This window comes from Amblyraja radiata, chromosome 39, assembly GCF_010909765.2.
Source record: "Amblyraja radiata isolate CabotCenter1 chromosome 39, sAmbRad1.1.pri, whole genome shotgun sequence".
Lineage (NCBI taxonomy): Eukaryota > Metazoa > Chordata > Chondrichthyes > Rajiformes > Rajidae > Amblyraja > Amblyraja radiata.
In genome coordinates, this window is record NC_045994.1 from 5,436,979 (window position 1) to 5,453,282 (window position 16,304).

At 49.3% G+C, this 16,304-nt stretch overlaps 1 protein-coding gene across 4 annotated transcripts in view; it reads left to right on the forward strand.

The window, feature by feature from the left end:
- The first annotated feature begins 4,189 nt into the window (after positions 1–4,189).
- tacc1 (transforming acidic coiled-coil containing protein 1) overlaps positions 4,190–16,304 on the forward strand; it is a 168,437-nt gene continuing 156,322 nt past the window's right edge. The window contains exons 1-2 of one of the 4 annotated variants that reach the window (XM_033013853.1): positions 4,320–4,516; positions 15,452–15,631. In XM_033013853.1, the coding sequence (XP_032869744.1) occupies positions 4,449–4,516; positions 15,452–15,631 (248 nt within the window). In that variant the 5' untranslated portion in view covers positions 4,320–4,448. Of the gene's footprint in view, positions 4,517–15,451; positions 15,632–16,304 lie in introns of all 4 variants that reach the window. The other 3 variants (XM_033013848.1, XM_033013852.1, XM_033013851.1) reach the window with 3 other exon arrangements.

Below are 16,304 nucleotides of genomic sequence, written 5' to 3' on the forward strand. Positions count from 1 at the left end.
CACAGTCACAGGGGGAACGTGCAAACTCCACACAGACAGCACTAAAGGTTAGAATCGAAGCTCAGTCTATTACGTTAGGAGGCAGCAGCCCTACCAGTTGCACCACTGTGCCACCTAAATCTATAATTAAGCATTTAAAAATGTTCCAAACTATAGTTAGTGTCCCTAACAAGCATTGCCTTGAACAAATAGTCTCATATGAAGCATATTCTTTTCAAGGCAACTTTCTGACACAATTTGGGACTTTGCTTTTTGTCCTTATACGCGAGAATTCTTCAAAAAGGGACACTAGATGATGTCTCTTTAATAATTCCGAGGTTTATTTATTATAGAGGTCTGTGTGTAGATGGATGGAGCTGGCAGTTGAGGAAGGTACTATAACAGCATTAGATAGACACTTAGCCAGTTCTGTTTATTGTCACGTGTACCGAGGTACAGTGAAACACTTTAGTTGCGTGCTATCCTGTCAGCAGAAAGACAATACATGATTACAATCTGGCCATTTACATTGTACAGATACATGATAAGGGAATAACGTTTAGTGCAAGGTAAAGCCAGCAAAGTCCCATCAAGGATAGTCCCAAGGTAGACAAAAATGCTGGAGAAACTCAGCGGGTGAGGCGGCATCTATGGAGCGAAGGAAATAGGTGACGTTTCGGGTCGAGGAATGAGTGATGTTTTTATCGTGTTGAGTTTTGGGCGCCGTGTTGTGGGAAAAATGGTGTCTCACGCTGGAAATGGGTGCATGTTGGTTGGCGTGGGCATGATGGGCCGAAGGGCCTGTTTCCATCTCTCAACTCTAAACTCGCAACTCTAAACTAAGATAGAGGCCAGTAACGAAAGCACGTGTCTGCTGATGCCCTGTGTTGCCATGGCAACGCTCCTTTAAGGGGGCTTGCCCATGTTAACATAAGTGCCTTTTTATGAATGAATGCCCCACATGGAGTAATGGTGGACCCCATCAGGCCCCTTCATTGTTACCTGATGATGTAACGTCAACATAAACACTGTGGGTGGCACGGTGGCACAGCGGTAGAGTTGCTTCCTCACAGTGCCAGATCTCCCGGTTCGATCTATGTAAGGATTTTGTACATTTCCCCCTGGGACCTGCGTGGGTTTTCTCCAGGTGCTCCGGCTTCCTCCCACATCCCAAAGACGTGCGGGTTTGCAGGTGAACCGGCTTCTGTAAGTTGCCCCTAGCGTGTGTGATGCAACACTGGGATAACATAGAACTAGTAGCTGTGCGAGTGATCGCTGGCCAGCACGGACTCTGTGGGCCGAAGGTCCTGTTTCCACGCTGTATCTCTGAAAGCAAACGCCAGCTTTCAGTTCAATTCCCTGCACGTTTACAGGCCATGATTTACAGTCTTCTGTGATGATCGAGTCACATGATGGGCCTTCAGTGCCAATGCAAGGGGAAGGGTTCTCAGAGAGAATGGCTGAACATTCTGTCACACAGCTGGGACTCTACAATGGGCCTTTCACTGCTCCTGAAAACACTCCTTCAAGCATTCCTTCTGCCACGGACAGAGAGAGCTGTTGCAAAGGAATGACCCACTCCAGAATGACCCCAGGATTGAGTAGGTCATGAGCGTTTATCGGCACTGGGCCTGTACCCGCTGGAGTTCAGAAGAATGAGGGGGGACCTCATTGAAACTCACAGAATAATGAAAGGCCTGGATAGAGTGGATGTGGAGAGGATGTTTCCACTAGTGGAAGAATCTAGGACTAGAGGTCATAGCCTCAGAATTAAAGGATGTTCTTTTAGGAAGGAGATGAGGAGAAATGTCTTTAGTCAGAGGGTGGTGAATCTGTGGAACTCATTGCTACAGACGGCTGTGGAGGCCAAGTCTAAGGCAGAGATGGATAGATTGTTGATTAGTACGGGTGTCAGAGGTTACGGGGCGAAAGCAGGAGAATTGCATTGAGAAGGGAGAGATAGATCAGCTATGATTGAATGGTGGCGTAGACTTGATGGGCTGAATGGCCTCATTCTGTTCCTGTCACTTATGAACTCTTATGTGACCATGTCAGTGACAGGCAAGGACTGAATATGGTTTGCAGCAGCGGTAGGGAGAGTGCCAATGGGCGGAAGCTACGCACACACACCATGTACACATGCACACACATGCAAACGCGCACACACATGCAAACGCGCACACACGCATGTACATGCACACACACATGCAAATACACGCACACGCATGTACATGCACACACACATGCTAATGCGCACACATGCAAACACGCACACACGTATGCATCCATGTATGTGCACATGCACACACATGTACACGCGCAAACAAATGCAAACATGCGCACACATGCACACAGGCATGTACACACATGCAAACACGCACAGACGTATGCACACATGTATGCACACACACATGTACACACGCACACACACATGTACATGCGCACACACATGCAAACATGCACACATGTATGTTAACGCGCACACACATGCAAATACACGCACACATGCGTACACGCATGCAAACACACGCACACACGCGCATGCACGCACATGTACATGCCTACACACGCCACATGCACACACATAGGCAGACGCACACACATATGTGCACGCACGCATACACATAGACACACACACACACATGCGCACACACAGCGGGCAAGCTAGACCCTTCCATTCCCACTCTCTCCGTCCTCATTCCACCCTCGTCATCCTGCTTAGTTTCACTGTTTGTATTTAGTTTCATTTAGTTGAGAACGGGCCCTTCGGCCCACCGAGTCCGTGCCGACCAACGATGCCCACACACTAACACGATCCTACACACACACGAGGGAAAATTTACAATTATGCCTAGCCAATTAGCCTACAAACCTGTACGTCTTTGGAGTGTGAGAGGAAACCGGAGCACCCGGAGAAAACCCACGCAGGTCACGGGGAGAACGTACAAACTCCACACAGACTGCGCCCGTAGTCAGGATCGATCCAGGGTCTCTGGCGTTTTGAGGCAAGTCTACCGCTGCACCACTGTGCTGCCCTAGTACTAGTAGTTTGCATCCACTCATTATCACCTTCTCCACAGCCAACAACGGACCATTGTGGGCTCTACCTTTCCTTGATCAGAGTTGATTTATGTCTTTCATTCATTTGTTCTTTGCACATTTTGTGGTCTCCCTCTCCCCTGACTCTCAGTCTGAAGGAGGGTCTCGACCCGAAACGTCACCCATTCCTCCTCTTCCCCAGAGATGCTGCCTGTCCCGCTGAGTGACTCCGGCATTTTTGTGTCAACCTTCGGCAGTGTGTCCCTTACTTCCCAGCAACAAGCTGGGATGAGCCTGGCCTGGCTTTTGGGACTCTGCCTCCAGGAACACAGCAAGGCGGAGCCAGGGCCGGAGCAGAAACACATAGTTTCATCCTGTGGACATTCCCCATAAGGGGTGGAGAATAAGGTCCCTGGAATGTGCTGTAAGAATCCTTAAGGAACAAGTGCCTTCTGCCGTTTATTTCTTACTCCAAGTCTCCCTGTCTCTCTGTCTCCCCGTCTCTCTGTCCCCCTCTCTCTCCTCCTCTCTGTCTGTCTGTGTGTGTCTCTCTCTGTCTCTCTGTCCCCCTCTCTCTGTCTCTCAATCTCTGTCTCTCTCCTCCCTGTGTGTCTCTCTCTCTCTCTCTCTCTCTCTCTCTCTCTCTCTCTCTCTCTCTCTCTCTCTCTCTCTCTCTATCTCTCTCTCTCTCTCTCTCTCTCTCTCTCTCTATCTATATATTCTCTATCTATCTTATATATCTCTCCCCTCTGTGTGCGTGTCTCTCTCTCTGTCTCTTGTTCCTCTCCTCTTAAATCTTTGTCTCTCTTCTCTATCTATATATATCCACCTCTCTGTCCCTCTATATCCTCCTCTCTGTCTCTCTCTAATCTTTGATGCTCTTTACGTGTGGTCTCTATATCTCCTCTCTGTCTCTCTCTGTCCCTCTCTATCTTTGACTCTCTCTCTGTCCCTCTCTGTCCCCCCCTCTCTCTCTCTCTCTTTCTCTAAATCTTTGACCCTCTCTATTTCTCCTCTCTGTCTGTCTCTGTCTCCCTCTCTCTCTCTCTCTCTGTCCCCCCCCCCCCCCGTCTCCCCTCCCTCCCTCCCTCTCTCTCTCTCTCTCTCTCTCTCTTTGACTCACTATTTCTCTCTATTTCTCTATTTCTCTCTCTCTCTCTCAATCTTTGACTCTCTGTATCTCTCTCTCTCTGTCTCGCAAGTGAATCTTAAGCCCTTGGACTGTCAGGGTTGTTGCTGTTGTTGCTTAAGGCAGCGTTTACGCACCAGAGGAGGGGAGGGGAGTGGAGAGGGAGGACGTACGATTGAGGCAGGAATTTGGCCGGGAGCCCCGTGCAATGGGTGCAGGAGGGCCGCAGTGTTAGTGCCGCAGCGCCCAGCACCGTCTCAATGTCACCGGCTGCCCGGCGGAGGCTGAGAAAAGTTGAAGGATGGGAGGGTTTCATTCACAGAGCCAGCCAAAGGGAGGGGCGAGACCCTCGCCACACAGACCCAGCATGTAAGTTCACCAGCGCCTTTACTAAACTACTGTTAAAAACTTGCTTTGAGCCGGCACATTGCAGTGGTGCTGTGCTTGGAGCATATTGCCAGACGGACAATCCCCCTGCAATTGTGCGTGAGCGCTTTACACTGTCAATTATCAACGGAAACAAAAAGTTATGTGTAAAAAAACAGAGTTAGATTTAGCTCTTGGGGCTAACGGAATCAAGGGATATGGGGAGAAAGCAGGATTGTGGATGATCAGCCATGATCATATTGAATGGCAGTCGATGGGCCGAATGGCCTACTTCTGCATCTTGTTTCCATGTGGATTCTGTTAATTTAAGGGCGGCGAGAGTTGTGATGAATTGCCAATCACTGATCAATAATATAGAATCAAAGAACTGCAGATGTTGGTTTGGTCCAAAGATAGACTCGGGATAGAGAGGGTGAAGCACATTTATTTATTAACCTTGACTGAATGTCCAGTGGAAACAAGGAATATGTGTGTGTATATATACACACATTGAACTATTTGTTCTCGTGTACTGTGTTGACATATTCTGTTGTGCTGCTGCAAGGAAGAATGTCATTGTGTATGAAGGAGCTGCAGATGCTGATTTACAGTAAATGGAATATAGACACACTGTCCCACGGTACGAGTTTATTCCAAGAGCTCTCCCGAGTTAAAAACAAATCAAACTCGTGGTAAGCACGGAGAATGAACGTAGCGGGTACGTCGGAGCTCGGGGACGTCACTTAGCGGCTCGTAACGCTAACGGCAGGTACTCGGGAAGACTCGCTAACGGCAGGTAAGCACGGGAAGACTCGTGAAGATTTTTCAACATGTTGAAAAATGTCCACGAGAGCCCCGAGTACCGACGAGTGGCCATTACCGTAAATCTCCGAGTTCGAATCAGGGCAAACTCGGGAGAGCTCTTGGAATGAACTCGTACCGTGGGACAGGGCTTTAGTTTATAAAGCACTGAATGGTCTAGGGCCAAAATACATTTCTGATCTTCTGCTACAGTATGAACCATCCAGACCTCTGAGGTGGACTGGGTCAGGTCTGCTTTCTGCCCCCAGAGTCTGAACTAAACATGGAGAAGCAGCGTTTAGTTTTTATGCACCACATATATGGAACAAACTTCCAGCAAAACGCAGGTCTGCTCCAACTCTCAGTTATTTTAAATCAGGGCTGAAGACTTTCCTGTTTGACGCAGATTTTAATTAAATTAAATAATTATTCATTTCTTACACTGCACTGTGACTTTTATTCTTGTATTTTATACTTGTCATTCTATTTTAGCTTGTTTTTATTTTCTATTCTTTTTAATGACTGTTTTAATTGCTTTTTAATGCTTTGTGTAAAACCTTGTTGCTGAAATGTACTATATAAATAAACTTGTTTGCTTGCTTCTGACTAAGGGGGCTCTCTGTACAGACTTTGTACGTATTCCCTGTGACCTACATGGGTTTTCTCTGAGATCTTCGGTTTCCTCACACACTCCAAACATGTACAGGTTTATAGGTTAATTGGCTTGGTATTAATGTTTTGTCCCTAGTGTGTGTAGGGTGGGGACTCGATGGGCCGAAGGACCTGTTTTTGTGCTGTATCTCTAAACTAAACTAAGTTTGCTGAGGGGAGAGGGGAGAAGAGGGGGTGAGTGGCCCTTGATTATGCTGCTGGCCTTGCCGAGGCAGCGTGAGGTGTAGATGGAGTCAATGGAAGGGAGGTTGGTTTTGTGTGATGGTCTGGGCTGCGTCCACAATTCTCTGCAATTTCTTGTGGTCTTGGATGGAGCTGTTCCCAAAGCAAGCCGTGATGCCATCCGGATAAAATGCTTTCTACGCTGCATCGGTAGTGTGGGCGGCACGGTGGCTCAGTGGTAGAGTTGCTGCCTTAGAGTGCCGGAGACCCCGGTTCGATCCCGACTACGGGTGCTGTCTGTACGGAGTTTGTACGTTCTCCCCGTGATCTCTCCGAGATCTTCGGTTTCCTCCCATACTCCAAAGACATACAGGTTTGTAGGTTAATTGGCTTGGTGTATGTGTAAATTGTCGTTAGTGTGTGTAGGATAGTGTTAATGTGCGGGGATCGCTGGTTGGCACGGACCCGGTGGGCCAAAGTCCTGTTTCCACTCTGTATCTCTAAACTACACTAATCTAAACTAAATCTGTAGAAGTTGGTGAGAGTTGCATGTGGACTATAGTGCTTCTATGGAGTGTGAAGGGAATGGTATCTATGGAGGGCAGCCTGTCCCAGCATCCATTGCAGCTGGGGAAGGCCTCTATTAACTGCATTGGGCCTTCTTGATACTGGGGAGATGAGACATTGAATCCAACGAACTTGTCATTCACCTCTCTACTGGCACGGCCCACTTTAAGGATCTAATTCTCGGCTGAAATATTTGACAAGAGAATGGTGTGTGGTGATGTAAGGTCCGCTGTAAATACACTGCCAATAGGTTTGTTCGACTGAGCTGAGAAATCAATAGGAACCTCTGATAGACACAAAACGCTGGAGTAACTCAGTGGGACAGGCAGCATCTCTGGAGAGAAGGAGTGGGTGATGTTTCGGGTCGAGACCCTCCTTCAGACTGAGAGTCAGGGAAAAGGGGAAAGGAGAGATATAGACGGTGATGTAGAGAGATATAGAACAATGCATGAAAGATGTGCAGAAAAGTAAAACGATGGTAAAGGAAGCAGGCCATTGGTAGATGTGAGCCAGGTGAAAACCAGTTAATGACAACGAGACTCAACAAGACGACTTTGAAGTTGGTACGATGGGCGGGGGAGGGATGGAGGTGTGGTACCAACTTCAAAATCGTCTTGTTGAGTTTCATTGTCGGTAACTCGTTTTCACCAAAGATCCTACAGCGAGCAAGATAGTCCACTCGATGAAAAAGACGTAGTACGGTCATGGGCAGATTCATGGGTAATTTAAGGCCCCATTTCTGTACCCGGCTTCCGTCTCCACACCATAGATCCCGTAGGATAATAGTGCGGAGACGGAAGCTGGTTACGGAAACATCCTCGTAAAAATAAAAGTTATTTGGTAAAAATCTTCTAATTTTCAGAATTTTAATTTATTAACACAAACTGTTCCCCCGCAACGTTGATTACACTGCGAGTCGGGTCCGGTTACTGAAATGGATGAAAAAAAGGCCCACGTTCCGCTCCGTTACGTACTACACATCAGCCCATTGCATTTAGCAGGAGTGGTCTATCTTGCTCTGCTATAGGATCTTTGGTTTTCACCTAGGTCATATATCTCGTTTCCCTTTCCCCTGATATCCTCTCAGACTGAAAAAGGGTCTCGACCCGAAACGTCACCTATTCCTTTTCTCCGGAGATGTTGTCTGACCCGCTGAGTTACTCCAGCTTTTTGTGTCTATCTTTGGCTTAAACCAGCACTTCCTTCATGCACAATAGGAAGCCCTGCCTTTGGTGAAAGTTGCAACAGGACAGAACAAAGGAGTGTGCAGTGAAGTGAGCGAACTACAACACAGAAATACTTTCACAGCAAATGTTTCAATGACAGAGTATCAGCGGGCACAGTTTGTACCATCGCAGGCCAGTGGTACATTTTACACATTAGTGATTATTCGCCAATGCAGTGGAGGTCAGAGTCTGGACTCGGTCATCTTCAGACCAGGGTCCGTTTGGCTTATTGTGTGGGAAGGAACTGCAGATGCTGGTTTAATCCGAAGATAGACACAAAAAGCTGGAGTAGCTCAGCAGGGACAGGCAGCATATCTGGAGAGAAGGAACGGGTGACGTTCTGGGTCGACACAGTCTGAAGAAGGGTCTCGACCCGAAACGTCGCCCATTCCTTCCCTCCGCTTGGCTTATTGAAGGGGTGTGTGTGTTTTGGGACCTAAGTGCTACATTTGCAGTATCTGTATGATGGGATGGTTTTCTTTTTAGAGAGAAACAGCGTAGATACAGGCCCTTTGGCCCATTGAGTCCATGCCGACCATCGATCGCCTACTTGCACTAGTTCCATGTATCACACTTTCCTATTCGCTCCCTAAACATTTATGGGACAATTTTATAGAGGCCACTTTAGCTACAAACCCACGCGTCTTTGGGAAGTGGGAGGAAACTGGAGCACCCTTACGAAACCCACGCGATCCATAAGACCATAAGATATGGGAGCAGAATTAGGCCATTCAGCCCATCAAGTATATAGATCATCTATAGCCATAGATCAGCCAATCGATCACGGCTGATCTATTTTTCCCTCTCAACCCCATTCTCCTGCCTTCTCCCCGTAATCTTTGACCCCCCCCTTACTAAGCATGAACATACCTATCTACGCTTTCGAAATCCCCAATGTCTTGGCCTCCACAGCCGTCTGTGGCAATGAGTTCCTCAGGGAGATACGTGCAAACTCCACACAGGCAGCACCCAAGGTCAGGATCGAACCCGGGTCTCTGGCGCTGTGAGGCAGCGGCTCTACCAGCTGTGCCACTGTGCTGCCCCAATACCACATCCCCTCATTGACTTGGTACTTAGTTTGAGGGGGGGGGGGGGAGAGGTAGCAAGCTGCGGCTTGATGCCGTGATGATGGCTATTTGGTCGACACCACTGTGAGACCTGGAGATAGTGCGAGACAGTGAACTGCACTCTGAACCGACCAGTGAATATTGTCACGTGCAGTGAAAAGCTTTTTGTTGCGTGCTAACCAGTCAGCGGCAAGACTAGACATGATCACATTTGAGCCAACACAAGGTGTACAGACACACATAGCTGGAGTAACTCAGAGGAACAGGCAGCATCTTCAGAGAGAATGAATGAGTGACGTTTCGGGTCGAGACCAGTCTAAGCTTCAGGAAGGCTAAGGTTAATGAAGGTGAACGTTGACTCCATGCCAGTAGCTCCATGCAGGTCAACATGGCCCAGTGCCGCTGCAGATGAATGGAGGCACTGGTACTGCAGAGGAGGTGTGTAAAAACATGCGAGGAACAGATGGGGTAGATGCACAGAATCTCTTGCCCAGAGTAGGGGAATCGAGGACCAGAGGATACAGATTCAAGGCGAAGGGGAAAAGATTTAATAGGAATCTGAGGGATAACTTTTACACGCAAAGGGTGGTGGGTGTATGGAACAAGCTGCCAGAGGAGGTAGTCGAGGCTGGGACTATCCCAATGTTTAGGAAACAGTTAGACAGGTACATGGATAGGACAGGTTTGGAGGGATATGGACCAAACGCGGGCAGGTGGGACCAGGGTAGCTGGGACATGTTGGCCGGTGTGGGCAAGATGGGCTGAAGGGCCTGTTTCCATACTATATCACTCTATGACTCTGTGGTTTTGTGGCTGTACTGAGGCGCAGGTAGTGGGCTAATACCTCACAGCACTAGAGACCCGGATTCGATCCTGACCTCGGGTGCTGGCTGTGTGGAGTTTGCACGTTCTTCCTTGACTAATTCATTGCCACAGACGGCTGTGGAGGCCAAGACATTGGGCATGTATGAAGTAGAGATTGATATGTTCCTGATTACTAAGGGCGTCGAAGATTACGTGGAGAAGAACCTAGCATCTGTGGAGGGAAATGGACAGGCAACATTCTGGGTGGAGAGCCTTCGTCAGACATTTGTTCAACAGTCCGGCCCCACCACGCAGCGGTAGAGTTGCTGCCTCAGAGACCCAGGTTCAATCCTGACCTGCGGTGCTGTCCGTGCGGAGTTCGCACGTGCTCTTTGTGACCATATGAGTTTCCTCCCAAGACTCCAAAGACATGAAGGTTTGTATGTTAATTGGCCCTCTGTAAATTGTACCTGGGGTGTGTGCAGGATAGAATTAGTGGGGGGACCTGGTGGGCTGAAGGGCCTATTTCCATGTTGTGTCTCTAAGGTCTAAAGATTCAAGAGAGTTTATCGTCATGTGTCCCAGATAGGACCATGAAATTCTTGCTTTGCTTCAGCACAACAGAACATAGTAGGCATGAATAAATCCAGAACAGAACTGATCAGTGTGACCATATACCAATGAATATATATATACACACACATAAATAAACAGATAAAGTGCAATGGGCTATTAATGTTCAGAGTTTTGTCCGAGCCAGGTTTAATAGCCTGATGGCTGTGGGGAAGTAGCTATTCCTGAACCTGGACGTTGCAGTCTTCAGGCTCCTGTACTTTCTACCTGAAGGTAGCGGGGAGATGAGTGTGTGGCCAGGATGGTGTGGGTCCTTGATGATACTGCCAGCCTTTTTGAGGCAGCGGGAGGCCAGAGCCGTTGATGGACTGGGCAGTGGTTACTACTTTTTGTAGTCTTTTCCGCTCCAGGGCGCTCAAGTTGCCGAACCAAGTCACGATGCAACCGGTCAGCATGCTCTCTACTGTGCACCTGTAGAGGTTCGAGAGAGTCCTCCTTGACATACCGACTCTCCGTAATCTTCTCAGGAAGTAGAGGCGCTGATGTGCTTTCTTTATAATTACATCCGTGTTCTCGGACCAGGAGAGATCTTCAGAGATGTGCACGCCCAGGAATTTGAAGCATTGACCCTCTCCACCATTGACCCGTTGATATAGATGGGATTATGGGTCCCCATCCTACCCCTTCCAAAGTCCACAATCAGTTTCTTGGTTTTGCTGGTGTTGAGAGCCAGGTTATTGTGCTGGCACCATTTGGTCAAAAGGTCGATCTCACTACTATACTCTGACTCATCTCCATCAGTGATACGTCCCACAACAGTGGTGTCATCAGCGAACTTGATGATGGAGTTCGCACTTGGACCGGCTACGCAGTCATGAGTATAGAGTGAGTACAGCAGGGGGCTGAGCACGCAGCCTTGAGGTGCTCCCGTGCTGAGCTTCGTCGTAAAGTAAAGGTGGGCGGCAAAGGAGTGGGAGCGTGGAGTCGCAGGGCGATAGGGGGAATGGGACAGATGGGATAGCTCTCTAGGGGGGCTAGCATAGTTCTGATGGTCTGAATGGCCTTCTGTGCTAATGGAGTGCTAAAAGGAAAATCTCATTTGACATCCAAAGTGAAAAAGAACTAACAGTAACGTGATACTAAGTGCGGAGAGTCTCGGCCAAGTCACGAGCACAAGTTAAGCCCTTGGGCTTCGAAAAGGACAAACACTGCCTTTCTTCGTGCTATTGCATCTGCCCAATGATTCGGCATTTATGCAAGCTATCTCGAAGTGACGAGTCTGTAACAGATCTTCTTGCAACAAGAGGTTGCACTTTCAGCCGACCAGCTTTGCACGAAGAACGTCACCCATTATATAAATTCCTTCTCTCCAGAGAGGCTGTCTGACCCGCTGAATTACTCCTGCACTTTGTGTCCATTTTCTGTGTATTCCAGCAACTGCAGTTCCTTCCCACACAATCACTCAGACTGGGCTGGACTCTTCTTCAGACCTGAAACGTCCTCTCCCCATTCCCTCCGCAGATGCTGCCTGACCTGTTGATGTTCTCCCAGCACTTTGTGATGTGCAAATGATTGAACACAGTGTGCGGGCATGGGTCTGGTGTTTGTTTGTGGGGAATACAACTAGTGTACGGGAGATCGATGGTTGGTGTGGACTCGGTGGGTCGAAGGGCCAGTTTCTACACTGTATCTCTACACTAAGCTAAACAAAACTATCTGGAGCTTGAACGGGATATTTGGCCAATGATTTAAGAAGGGTGAAGGAAGGTACACAAAAATGCTGGAGAAACTCAGCGGGTGCAGCAGCATCTATGGAGCGAAGGAAATAGGCAACGTTTCGTCCCGAAACGTTGCCTATTTCCTTCGCTCCATAGATGCTGCTGCACCTGCTGAGTTTCTCCAGCATTTTTGTGTACCTTCGATTTTCCAGCATCTGCAGTTCCTTCTTAAACAGGGTGTAGGAGGGACTGCAGATGCTGGTTTACACCTAGTATCGGCACCAAATGCTATCTTAGGTGTAGTGGGCAGGTGTTATAGATCTGCACGGGAAGGTAGACGCTCCCGCCCCCACGAGTCTCGGGCAGATGGGGCTCGTCAGCCTGGGAAGGCGATCCATCTAGGAGAGGGAAAACTCTGATTTCAAACCTCCACTGCCGTGTGGCCGTATCCAGTCATGGAAAAGGCTCCAGGAGTAAACCTCAAGAAAATCCGGAGTCGGAGCCCTTAAGGCAGTTCGTCGTTGACACCAACCTCGCTCTGGCAGCTCCTGCGACGGGCGCTGGTGCCCGAACTGTAACGGCCCTGCTGTTCCTTTGGATCGATCAGCCACGTGGAGAGGGGGGACGTGCTGCATGGGCAACCATACAACATCGCCCAGGCTTGCATCCGACCAGGATGCATCACCCATGGTCAGTCATGACCGAGAGGGGCTACTAGGCACCAAATGCTGGAGTAATGGGTCTGTCCCACTTAGGTGATCTTTTAGCAAACTACAGGCGACTAGTTTGTCGCCACATGTTGCCGGTAGTCTCATCAGTCGGGCAAAAAGTTGCAGCCTCTTTCTTCTTCTTCTTACTTCCTCTTAAGCCCGTTGCTCCTATAGGGAGTAGAGGCCATTGACAAATGTCCTCCACCTCATTCGGTTGTTGGCAGTTCTTTCGAGATCTCCCCAGTCAAGCCCACTCTCAGACACCTCTTGTCCGGCTGTTCCTGGGGCGTTTGTAAATTGCCCCGAGCGTGTAGGGAGGTGATGAGAAAGTGGGATAATGCAGAACTAATGGGAACGGGTGATCGATGGTCAGCATGGACTAGGTGGGCCGAAGGGCCTGTTTCCGTGCTGTAACTCTAAACTAAACTAAACGTGTAGGAAGGAACTGCAGATGCTAGTTTACACCGAAGATAATGGCAGAATGCTGGAGTAACTCAGCGGGACAGGCAACATCTCTGGAGAGAAGGAATGGGTGACGATTCGGGTCGAGACCCACTAAACCAAACTAAACCAAACTAAACTAATCAACTTGCCAGCACCATCCTCTCTGTGAAGGAAGCTGAATAATTCCTGGCATCTGCTGACGCTGTGTTTCATTCGTGAGCCTCTGACCTCTCACGTAAACTTGCTGCTATGTGACAATGTGCTGGCCAGCTCTCTCTGCTGGGAATGTGACCTTGTTCCACTGCCGCCCCGTGAGATTAGGCCATGGCTGTGCCGCTTACACTGAGTCAAGATCACAACCTTCATTAACGCACACCTCCAGAATCCGGGACCAGTTTCTTCCCCGCTGTTATCAGGCAACTGAACCGTCCTACCACAACCGGAGAGCGGTCATGAACTTCTATCCACCTTATTGGAGTCCCTCGGACCATGTTTGACCGGACTTTACTGGCTTTATCTTGCACTAAGCAGTCACGGTGGCGCAGCAGCAGAGTTGCTGCCTTACAGCGAATGCAACGCCGGAGACCTGGGTTCGATCCCGACCACGAGTGCTGTCCATACGGGGTTTGTACGTTCTCCCCGTGATCTGCGTGGGTTTACTCCGAGATCTTCGGTTTCTTACCACACTCCAAAGACGTACAGATTTGTAGGTGAATTGGCTTTGTAAATGTAAAAATTGTCTCTAGTGGGTGTGTAGGGTAGTGTTAATGTGCGGGGATCGCTGGTCGGTGCGGACCCGGTGGGCCGAAGGGCCTGTTTCCATACTGTACCTCTAAACTCTAAACTAAATATTATTCAGGTTATTCCCTTTATCATGTATTGGTACACTGCGGATAAAAGATACAAGATATTTTTATTATGTCATTTGAACCTAAGTTCAAACAAAATTACGTTTTTGGCTCGATAGTAATCATGTATTGAACTGAAGCTGGTAGACAAAAATGCTGGAGAAACTCAGCGGGTGAGGCAGCATCTGTGGAGTGAAGGAAATAGGCAACATTTCGGGTCGAGACCCTTCTTCAGACTGGAAGAAGTCCTTCGCTCCATAGATGCTGCCTCACCCGCTGAGTTTCTCCAGCATTTTTGTCTACCTTCGATTTTCCAGCATCTGCAGTTCCTTCTTATAAAAGCTGGAGTAACTCAGCAGGTCAGGCAGCATCTCTGGATGAAATGGATAGGGTCTGCTCCAGAGATGCTGTCTGACCCGCTGAGTTACTCCAGCTTTTTGTGTCTATCGTCTATTTCCTGTGTTACCTGCTATTTCCAGTGTTCATCTTCTCCAGATCCTGCAGCATTTTGTCTTTGTCATCTCGTTCTGCTGTCCACCTCTTGGTCGAGGGAGTGTGTGCTTTTGGCAACAATATTTCAGCCACTTTGCAGCGGTTCCAAGTCTACTTGCTACACACAGTTCCCCTTGGCTCAAGGTCCTGTACAACACTTCGTACTTTGTAGCCACAAGGAACTGCAGATGCTGGTTTACGGAAGAAGACACAAAGTGCTGGAGTAACTCAGCGGGTCAGGCAGCATCCTTGGACTACAGGGATACGGTCCGAAGATGGGTCTCGATCTGAAATGTAACCTATTACTTTTCTCAAGAGATGCTGCCTGACCCGCTGAGTTACTCCAGCACTTTGTGTCTTTATTCGGTGTAAACCAGCACCTGCAGTTCCTTTTTACACATGGGTGGTGTAGTTTGAATTTGACAGTTCAGGTTGGGACCTTGGTTTTGGTGGGATGGGGGGAGGTTACTATCTGTTAACCTTTTGAGGTGGCCCCATCTTGTTACTGTCATCTGGGGGAGAGGGGCGGTGGGCACCCCTTTGGTTAGTGGGCCGAAGGGCCTGTTACCTGTTGCTTCACTAAACCAAACCTACAACTAGTGAGAGTGGGTGATCGATGGTTGGCATGGACTCGGTGGGCCGAAGGGCCTGTTTCCATACTTTATCTATAAATTAAACATAGAACTAGTGAGATCGGGTGACTCATGGTCGGCAGCGACCCGATGGGCCGAAGGGCCTTGCGTCCCATCTCCTCCAGTGCGGCCCTCAGCTCGGGGTGCCCGGCCAGAATAAAGCCGCGCGGACTGACCCGAGCCCTCCCGCCCCTGCTGAGACCCTCTCCTCTCTCCTTGCAGGGCCGGGACGGGTGCCCGATTTGCCGAACCCCCAGGACAGGCCGCCAGGGAGTGTCCGGGCTCTGGACGTTGTGGCGGGGTCAAGAACCCGCAGCCTCCAGCCCTCACCCGCACCAGCCTGGACCGTCACTGCTCCGTCTCGCCCTGTTGCTCAGCTGCTGGGGACAGCTCCTCATTCAGGTACCAGGCCTGTGTTGCTGCCGTGGTCTCCTCACCCCACCCTCCCTGCCCCAAAGCTCCTCACAGTCTGTGCATAGCAAAGACAGGCCCTTCAGCCCACTGAGTCCATGCCGACCATTGATCACCCGTTCACACTAGTTAGTTAAATTTAGAGATACAGCATGGAAACAGGCCCTTCGGCCCACCGGGTCCATGTTGACCAGCGATCACCCGCTCACACTAGGTCTACATTATCCCACTTTCTCATCAACCTCTTACACACTAGGGGTAACAGCAGTTTTACAGACAGTCAATTAACCTACAAACCTGCACCTCTTTGGGATGTGGGAGGAAACCGGAGCACCCGGTGGAAACCCACGTGGTCACGAAGAGAACGTGCAAACTCCACACACAGACGGCGCCCGAGGTCGGGATTGAACCCGTGTCTCTGGGGCCGTGAGGCAGCAGCTTTACCCACTGCGCTGCACCAGTGTGCAGTCGGTTTCAAAGTGTTGCACATTGGCATGCAGGGACCAACGTGGCCACAGCAGATACTATGGGTGTGGAGACTTTTTACGAGCCTGTGAACAGTGCCACAGGTACCAGAGGAGGTTTAGTTTAGTTTATTTTTAGTTAAGAGATCCCGTGCGGAAACAGGCCGTTTGGCCCACCAAGTCCACACCGACCAGCACAC